Source organism: Quercus robur, chromosome 8 (assembly GCF_932294415.1).
Source record: "Quercus robur chromosome 8, dhQueRobu3.1, whole genome shotgun sequence".
NCBI classification, from domain to species: domain Eukaryota; kingdom Viridiplantae; phylum Streptophyta; class Magnoliopsida; order Fagales; family Fagaceae; genus Quercus; species Quercus robur.
Window position 1 is genome coordinate 35,920,994 of NC_065541.1, and position 10,395 is coordinate 35,931,388.

General features: G+C 46.8%; 1 protein-coding gene across 1 annotated transcript; it reads left to right on the top strand.

Moving 5' to 3' along the window:
* The first annotated feature begins 1,638 nt into the window (after positions 1–1,638).
* LOC126696214 (uncharacterized) lies at positions 1,639–2,220 on the top strand. Its single transcript, XM_050392988.1, has one exon. The coding sequence runs from the start codon at positions 1,639–1,641 to the stop codon at positions 2,218–2,220; it is 582 nt and encodes a 193-aa protein (XP_050248945.1).
* The last annotated feature ends 8,175 nt before the right edge of the window (positions 2,221–10,395 follow it).

Sequence of the window (10,395 nt, forward strand, 5' to 3'; positions counted from 1 at the left end):
GAATGATGTTATCTCTCTCTTGTCCATAGGTGGCTTGAAGTGTATGTGCTTATAATTTTGGGTTTTGGGGGCAGGGCGTAGACACTCGATTTTTCATCCATGATTTAATCAAGGAGAATGACTAGAGTAACCATCCATGTACCCCAAAAATCATGATTGCATTACATTCATTAATTCATTCATTGCATATCATAAAAATGATCTTGAGATTCTAACGATTGCGACTGTATGTCCGGTTTCCAAATTGGACTGTCAAATCGAAAGATATCGCATGATCAAGTTTGCACGGTCAGCATGCATTGTGTCTAGGTAAAGTCAACCACGCATGATTAATTTAAATTAATTCTGATTGGTTAAAAAATTAAAATTAATTAAATACTTTTGTGATTGGTTGATAATTAGTATCTAAAATAGGATTGCTTGAATAGGATTGTGGGGACCGGTCCAGAATAATAGGTTGGCTGGGCCCTGGCCCGTCCGCGGACCAGTCCGTCCAAGGAGATATCGTGGCCCAGAATCCTTATATAGGCCCACGGGGGCAAAGAGAAAATGTCCGAGGAGTAATTCCTCCTCGGACATTGCAAAATCCCGATCAAAGGTGCGTCCCAACTACTGTAGTCCACCCTCCAAATACGTAAAAAGAAAGGAAATCCAAAATATCTCAGCAAAGGCTGCCACCACCACATTAAATGCACCACAACTACTCTCCTGGTCGCATTAATGAAGAGAAGACCCCTAAACAGTGCTACCTTGGCCACTGCAACTCATAAAGAACTGATAAGGGTGTCTAATGGGACATGTGCTCAAGTAGGGGTTTGGATGATCAACAAGTGTAAAGCCCAGATGATAGGAGAGGGCCTATATAATATGTAAAAAGTCCTCCAAGAGGGGGGACAGAGAAAAAAGGGAATGAACACAGAAGAGAAATCTTACTGTATGAATACATATTTATGAATAAAGTTTAGAGCCTGATCACTTGAGAGGGATCTCTCTTCACGTCCATCTTTTTCGTTCTTGTTTCTGTATTTCCTTAACCCATGCAGCAAACCATTTAAGCTAACTGAAACCAAGTTCTTTAGCCCATACTCTACAAAAAATTCATTGTGTGGGACTTCTTGGGCCAAGACTTGACCGACAAGGATTGGGCCAACAGAATTGTGCCCCTACAATTGGCGCCGTCTATGGGAAGAACTAAAGTGTCAGTAAGCACAACGGTTGAGCATGGCAGGACTAGGTCCACACCAGGAGAATCCTCACCAGGCTAACCCTCAACAAACAAAACCCATTGAGTCTCAGCGGCAAAATGATCCTGCCAACCCAGGCAACATAATGAATCATGAGGGAAGCGTACATACTACCCAGACGAGCCAAAGTCATACCCAAAGAGATAGTCACGTATCCCAAAGACGAAACAATCATCAGGCCATGCAGCGAGAGATAGATGACCTGAAAAGAAAGTTGCGACGTGCGCAACGAAAGCGATCTCCCTTCAGCTCAGATGCATCCTCTAACGAGGAGGACGTGAGTTATTGACGGAGGTCGAGAACACCCCCAAGTGAGACCTTTCCTTACGAGAAGAAGTCTCACCCTGTGCGAAGGTATGAAAGCCCGTCTAGCAAGGGTTTGGGAAATGACGCTATGAACAAGGCATTAGATCAGATCTCCAGATCACCTTTCGCGCACAGAATCGAAGGGGCTAAGTTACCTCGACGCTTTAATCAACCAACGTTTGCCATCTACAACGGCCGAGCAGACCCGGTGGAGCATGTAAGCCAGTTTAACCAAAGAATGGCCATCCACTCCCAAAATGAGGCTCTGATGTGCAAAGTCTTTCCGTCGAGCTTGGGGCTAATGGCGATGAGATGGTTCAATAGCCTAGAGACAAATTCCATAGGCTCCTACAAGCAGCTCGCTCAGGCTTTTTGTTCTCGCTTTATTACGAATAGCAGGGTTCCTCGACCTCTAAGTTCGTTATTGTCCCTATCCATGCACGAAGGAGAGACCCTAAAGGCGTACTCGGATAGATATTGGGAGATGTATAATGAGCTGGATGAGAACCACGATAACGTCGCTATCAGCACATTCAAAAGCGGTCTCCCCACTGAGCATTGCTTAAGAAAATCTCTTACTGGTAAACCCGTTGCCAACGTTCATCAGTTAATGGATAGGATTGACAAATACAAAAGGGTGGAAGAAGATCAGCTACAAGGCATGATATAACCATAACCAGCCGAGGAGAGATTTTTCGAGACAGGCTGGACAAAGTAACATGCAAACGGTTAATGCCGTGTTCAGAGAGCCGGTACAACAAGTTTTAGAGAAAGTCAAGAACGAACCCTTCTTTAGATGGCCGGGAAAAATGGCTGGGGACCTTTCGAAACGCAACCAGAACCTGTATTGCCACTATCATCAGGACCATGTACACACCACTGAGGATTGTAGGAATCTATGGAATCACCTAGATTAGCTGGTCCGAGAAGGAAAGCTACGTCACCTTCTACACCCCTCAAGCGGTCATCCGAGCCAGGCAATGCAAGAGCCTTGAAAAGATGTATCATTAAGACCCCCCATGGGGATGATACATGTCATCCTTGCCGCTCCAGGAAGAATCGGGTCATTTCCTTCCAGGGTGCTGTCTGTGGCTCGGCTCTTCGCCGAGGACAGGGAAAGAGAATTTAAGAGGTCCAAAAAGGCAAGCTCTTTGATGTTAGGATTCTCGGACGAGGATAAGAGGGGAACTATCCAACTTCACGACGATGCCTTAGTGGTTACACTGAGAATCGGAGGTTTCGATGTGAGAAAGGTGCTGGTAGACCCGGGTAGCGCAGTAGAGGTAATGTATCCTGATCTATACAAGGGGCTGAACCTAAGGCCGGAGGATTTGACGGCTTATGATTCTCCCCTTATCAGCTTCGAAGGGAAGACTATTATACCAAAAGGGTAGATCAGACTACCCATACAGATTGGGTCAAAGGTGGTGGAGGTGAACTTTATCGTAGTCGTTGCCTACTCGCCCTACACAACGATAGTAGCCAGGCCATGGATCCATGCCCTAGAAGCCGTATCTTCCACACTTCACCAAAAGGTGAAATACTCGTCCAGAGGCCAAGTATAAGAGATTCGTGGAGATCAGGCCATGGTCAGGCAGTGTATGGTGGCCGCCGTCTCATGTCAGTCCAATGCTGAGTCCTTAGCCTCTAAGAACTTATAGCAACCAGCCACCTCGGCAGGGCAAGTCAGTGAACCAGCCGAGGAGATAAGGTGTGAAAGTTTGGAAAAGTTTATTGTTGACAATGACCCGGAGAGATTTTTCCAGGTCGGCTCCAAGTTGCCTCTTCAAGAAAAAGAGGAACTGGTCGGGTTTCTGAGAAGAAATGTTAATGTGTTTGCATGGGACGCCTACGATGCCTCGAGGGTTGACCCTAGCCTTATATGTCACCACTTGAATGTTAACCCATCTTCCATTCCGAAGAAGCAGCCACCTCGACGTCCCTCGAAGGAACATGCCAGTGCCGTTAAAGACGAAGTGACAAAACTGAAAAAGGCAGGGGCTATCAAAGAAGTCTTTTACCCCGAATGGCTGGCAAATACGGTGGTGGTAAGGAAGAAAACAGGGAAGTGGCGAATCTGCGTGGACTTCACAGACTTGAACAAGGTATGCCCGAAAGACCCGTTCCCGTTACCTCGAATAGATCGACTGGTAGATGCGACTGTAAGCCACCCTCAAATGAGCTTCCTGGATGTCTTCCAGGGCTATCATCAGATACCTCTGGCCTTAGAGGATCAGGAGAAAACGGCGTTCATGACACCCGTCGGAAACTACCACTATAAGGTGATGCCTTTCGGACTAAAGAACGCAGGGTCAACGTACCAAAGGATGATGACCAAAATGTTTGAACCGCAACTAGGCAAAGTTATTGAAGTCTACATAGACGATATGGTGGTGAAAAACAAGGTGGTATCCGAGCACGTGAAAGACCTAGAGATCATTTTTGGCATCTTAAGGGAGCACAAGTTACGGCTCAATGCTTCCAAGTGTTCATTCGGGGTCGGATCTGGGAAATTCCTGGGCTATATGGTAACCCATAGAGGGATAGAGGTAAGCCTAGATCAAATCAAAGCGATTAATAGCCTACAGGCTCCTCGGAATCCGAAAGAAGTGCAAAAACTCACTGGCATGGTTACGGCATTGAACCGGTTCATATCACGATCTGCAGACCAATGCCGACCTTTCTACCTATTAATGAATAAGTGGAAGGGGTTTGAGTGGTCGGAGGATTGTGCCCTGGCCTTCCAGCAACTCAAAGAATACTTGTCGCAACCACCCATTATGTCTAGCCCTGAGGCAGACGAGGTATTGTTTGCATACATAGCGGTAGCCCCTCATGCTGTAAGCCTAGTACTGTTACGGGATGATAATGGGGTTCAGCGACCAGTGTATTACGTGAGTAAATCGTTACATGAGGCTGAAGTGCGTTACTTACCACTGGAGAAGGCAATCCTAGCAGTGGTGTATGCCACGCGAAAACTCCCTCATTACTTTCAGGCACATACGGTTGTTGTTCTAACACTCAGCTTCCCCTTCGATCGGTGCTTCGAAGCGCCGACTACATAGGAAGGATCGCCATATGGAGTGCACTTTTGGGGGCTTTTGATATTAAATACATGCCAAGGTCCTCTGTCAAGGGTCAAGTCCTCGCGGACTTAGTCGTAGAATTCGCGAAACCCTCTGTAGAAACGATGACCGAGAGGGAAGACATGGATGGAAAATCTGTTGGCACAATCTCAACACGAGAGATCTCGCGTTGGGAAGTCTACGTTAACGGCGCGGCCAACCAAAGAGGATCTGGAATTGGGCTAGTTCTAATATTGCCCGAAGGTATTGCACTTGAAAAATCGCTAAGACTCGGGTTCTCGGCTACGAACAACGAGGCCGAGTACGAAGCTTTACTTCAAGAAATGATGATGGTTCAGAAATTGGGCAGAAGGGCAATGGAAGCGTTCTTGGACTCCAAATTGGTCGTTGGCCAAGTGATGGGTGAGTTAGAAGCTAGAGATGCTAGAATGCAAGAGTATCTCGAACAAGTCAAACGCCTGCAGTCAAACTTTGAATCCTTCAATCTGACACATGTTTCTAGAAGTGGGAACACGCATGCAGATTCGCTGGCCACTCTTGCCACATCCTTGGCGCATGATCTGCCGCGAATGATCCTTGTTGAGGATCTAGGCCAAACGAGTTCAATTAGAAAAGACGCAGCTTAGGTCCATCAGGTTAGAAAGAGTCCCAGCTGGATGGACCCTATAGTGAACTTCCTTAGAGACGATACATTACCAGAAGAAAAATTGGAGGCCGAGAAGATACGAAGGAATTCTCCTCGGTTTTGGTTATCAGAAGACCGTAGGCTATACAAGCGCTCCTATTCTGGGCCATACCTATTATGTATACACCCGGAGGAATCCGAGTCCTTGCTTGAAGAGCTACATGAGGGGATTTGTGGAAGTCACACAGGGGGGAGATCATTGGCGCACAGGGCTCTCACCCAAGGATATTGGTGGCCGAACATGTAAAGAGAGTCCCAAGAATATGCAAAGAAGTGTGATCAATGCCAGAGATTCGCCCCAAATATCCACCAACCAGGAGGAGTCCTTAACCCTCTCTCTAGCCCCTGGCCGTTTGCTCAGTGGGGTCTTGATATTGTCAGTCCTTTCCCTAAAGCAGCAGGGAATAAGCGATACATAATGGTCGACACCGACTATTTCACCAAGTGGATAGAGGCTGAACCTTTGGCCAACATCAGGGACGTGGATGCCAAGAAGTTCATTTGGAAAAACATTATTACGCGCTTTGGAACTCCTCACACCCTCATCTTAAACAACGGTCTTCAATTTGATAGTAAGAACTTCAGGGAATACTGCAACGAGTTTGGCATCACCAACCGATATTCCACCCCTGCCTACCCCCAAGGAAATGGGCAAGCCGAGGCCGTGAACAAAGTCATAGTAAGCGGTCTGAAAAAGAGATTGGATGATGCAAAGGGGAGATGGGTGGAAGAGCTCCCGCATGTTTTATGGACCTATCGAACGACGCCGCGACGGTCAACGGGCAAAACTCCCTTTTCAATGACTTATGGGGCCGAAGCTGTACTCCCAATCGAGAACAGCTTCCCCACGTTAAGGTCTAGCACTTTTACCCCAGAAAACAATGACGAGTTACTGGGGAGAAGTCTAGACTTAGCTGAGGAAAAAAGGGAAAAAGCGATGATCTATATGGCCTATTATCATCAGAAGCTAAAGCAGGGATATGACGCTAATGTAAAGCTGCGACCTTTAAGTCCAGGCGACCTCGTAATGAGGAAGATTCTCGGCAGCGCTAAGAACCCTTCCTGGGGCAAGCTGGGACCCAACTGGGAGGGACCGTAGTGCATCACATCTATGGCCGGAATAGGTGCTTATTACCTGGAAGACTTAGATGAAAAAACTGTATCCCGTCCGTAGAATGTAAATAATCTAAGAAGATATTATTATTAATTAAAATAGCTCTACCTATGTTTTGTTCCATGATCATCGCATACCCATTGGTCCATTTTCATTGGACCACAAACTTAGGGGAAATTAATAACTTAGAACTCTTGTGCAATTTCAAGGTACGTGCGTAGTTTAGTATAATTACAACTATCATTCTAAATTCGCCACACGACATTCCTTTTTCTTATTCGTTTATATTTGTTTATATTGCTGCAAACGTTAAATAGATGAACAATGTTAGTAAACATCATAAGAGAATTAAAAAAAAAGGGAACATTCTATATAAGCTGAGGTCAATACAAAGAGAGGTCTTTACAAAAGAACAAAAAAATAAGACAACTCTCGTTCCCAAAAAAAAAAAAAAAAAGAGTACATGAATTAAAAACCTAGAAGCTAAGCCTCGGCAGGAGGATTTTTTTTCTGCTCTGGCTGAGGAGCAGGAACCTCGGAAATGGGCTCCTTCGCAGGATCCTTGGCTCTATCAAGCAGAGGGATGGCGTCAGGAATGGCCATAGCCTGCTCAGAAGCTTCAGGAGCACCTTCAGGAACTTCTCGAATCTCCGGCGGGAAGAATACCTTCTCGGGCAACCTCAGCGCCGAATCTGCAGGAATCCCTGCAGCATCAAGGGCATGAGCCCATGAGATGCTGCAATAATCCCTGCACACTTCCGGAATTTCCTCGGAGAGCCTGGCTTCAGTTTCTTCAGCCCCGAGCTGATAAGCAGCTTTCTTTTCAGCCTCCGCAGCCTCCCGAATCAGCTGAGCCTCTTTTTTAGCCCGCCGAACCTCCTCCTCAGCTTTTTGTAGCGCAGCCTTGAGATCCAGCACTGTTTGCTTTTCAGTGACAAGGTTGGTCTCGGTCACGTACAATTTTTGGCGCTGGTTCTCCGCTTGGGTCTCAGTATTCTTTAGCCCTGCCAAGGCGCTCTTGCGGGCTTTCTCTGACTCTTTGAACTTCTCCACAAGTTCAAGGTTCTCCTGCTTGAAGGACCCTACAGATTTCTCAACCTTGACACGAGACTGAGCCTCAGCTTCAGCTAATTTGCGGTTGTCGCGGCAGTATTCCTCGGCCACAAACACCTGCTGAGTGATCTGCCCACAAAATAAGAAGACAATGTCTTAGAATGCTACAAGATCTAATGATTTAATGGAAGGATAGAAGAGTCACTTACCATTGCAAGGTCCCTCTTGAGGGACAGAAAGAGCTCGGGCTGGGAGAATCGCCTGTAGGCCTCCATGTCTCGAGGAAGGAGCACTGGCTGCTCCAAGGCCTCAACTATGTATCCTGCTCGGCCCCTGTTGTATTCTCGAACTGAGGCAATATAGGGGATAGCGGCCCCGTCTAACTCCAGCTTCGGACTCCAAGTGTGTGGAGTAACGCGCACTTCGGCCCGGTTCCCTTCCTCCCGGCTTTCTACGGAAGAAGCCTTTTTACTCCTCTGCCCCCGAGTGGTTTTTTGCTGTTTTTCCGGGCGGGGAACCACCTCACCTTCCTCAGGGGTTTCTGCCGGCCTTTTCTTCTTTAGGTCCGAGTTAACCTTAAGGCCGAGGTCAGAAGGAACCTGAGGAGCAACTGGAGGAAGGACCTAGGTCTGCAACTGAGCTGACACCTTTGAAGATTGACCTTTTCCTCGGGAGGCCATCAATTCTCGTAAGGTTTTTCCTTTGCCGGCCATATTGTCTACCTCCTCATCTGAAGAGTCGTCCGAGCAGCCTATAATAATTGGAGCGCCGACCATAGAGTTTCAATCCTACTCTTCCTCGGGATCAGAAAGCTCAATTAGAGGAGCTTGGGGAATATCTTCTTCGAAGTAGAACTCGTCTATCTCCTCCTCTAAAGAAAGACGAGATGATTCAACTTCTTCTTCAAGTTGTGTAGCAACCTCAAGATTGTCTGGTGGAGGCAATTGTGCAACTGGTGGAGGATTCCGATCTTGTTGGGCCAAAAACTTGGGCTTGGATACGTCAATCCTAGCCAACCTTGGACTACCAGCTCTTGTGGCGTGGCCAATGGCTTGGAAGGAACGGGTTAGGGTTGGTAGCCCAAAACCAAATGAGCTGCGCGTAGCTGTCCGTCCTCGGTAACGTAGATTTCCAACCTCAACAGATAGTTCAAAGCCGAAACGTTTACGTGGCTCAGCTTAGGAGCAACTTGAGCTCTATCTGCAATACAGCCGAGAAGGAAATTAGAGTTAAACTACAAAATTTTTGATGCTTAAGCAAAAAAGAGAATGAATTCGAAGAGCTAAGTCCCCTCCCTAAAGGATTGGCCCTAAAAGCGCCACACCTGGAATCCCTGCCCAAGTTGGACAATGAAAACCATCGCTCCACTCTCCTGAGGCAATGAGGAAATCATCCTTCATAGTCTTATTGGATATGGGGAGGCAGGAGATTAGCCTAACCACCTCGGACCGAGATTTAAGGTAATACCCTCCCTTCACGACGTAGTGGCACTCGTACAGGTGAACCACATCATGCCAGGTCAGGCCTAGACCCATCCGCTCGTTCAAGACATCTATGTAGCCTAATACCTTGAACATGTTCGGAGCGCACTTATGCGGTGTCAACCTATGGTGGAACAAGTAGTCCCGAGTAATCCTACGCATGGGGAGTGTCATTCCTCCTTCTATAAAGGCAATCATAGGAATGACAACTTCGCCCACGTCTCTATCTGTCAATACTCCTTCTGGGGGACAGTACCGCAGAACCACCCCCTGCGGGATGTGGTATTTTGCCTTAAAGGCCTCCATGGCAGCCGGAGTGTCTACTAGGTCCTTGAATCTACCCATCTAAGTTGAACTGGAGGGATGGAAATAAAAACCGAGGAGAAAAGTGAAATCCGAGGAGAAATTTGAAGCAACAAAATGAACGGAAATTACGAGTATCTTCACAAATGACCAGTAAGATGCTTGAAAATCTCTTCTAGGAAGAACGCTTCGCAGAAATGGTTGTGGAAATTTGAAGAACGGAAGTGTTCGTAGATTTCTGGGCGCTGGAGTTCTCTGGACTTTTGATATGCAGATAAAAAAGAAAAGATGAGCCTCTCTAGCGCTTTATATAGCAAGAGGGAGAAAGAGAAAATCACTCCCGCTCAAGAATTCAAGGAAAAATGCTGGCCGTCAGATCTACGCCTCGCCATTGGATAAAGGAGACATAAAGCTACCTGGAGTAAATGGCCGCGCCTCGTAAATTGTAGCGTGTCAAAAGTGACTGCCCACACGCGCGAACCAAGATCTCATTAATTCCATCATTTGTAATGTCAAAACCCCGCTTTTCTCCTCGGAAGGAGATAAAAAACAAGAGTTTTGAGGGGCTATTGTGGGGACCGGCCTAGAATAATAGGTTGGCTGGGCCCTGGCCCATCCGAGGACCAGTATGTCCGAGGAGACATCGTGGCCCAGAATCCTTATTTAGGCCCACGGGGGCAAAGAGAACATGTCCGAGGAGTAATTCTTCCTCGGACATTGCAAAATCCGGATCAAAGGTGCATCCCAGCTACTGTAGTCCACCCTCCAAATACGTAAAAAGAAAGGAAATCCAAAATATCTCAGCAAAGGCTGCCACCACCACATTAAATGCACCACAACTACTCTCCTAGCCGCATTAATGAAGAGAAGACCCCTGAACAGTGCTACCTTGACCACTACAACTCACAAAGAACTGATAAGGGTGTCTGATGGGACAGGTGCTCAAGTAGGGGTTTGGATGATCAACAAGTGTAAAGCCCAGATGATAGGAGAGGGCCTATATAATATGTAAAAAGTCCTCCAAGAGGGGGGACAGAGAAAAAAGGGAATGAACACAAAAGAGAAATCTTACTGTATGAATACATGTTTATGAATAAAGTTTGGAGCCTGATCACTTGAGAGG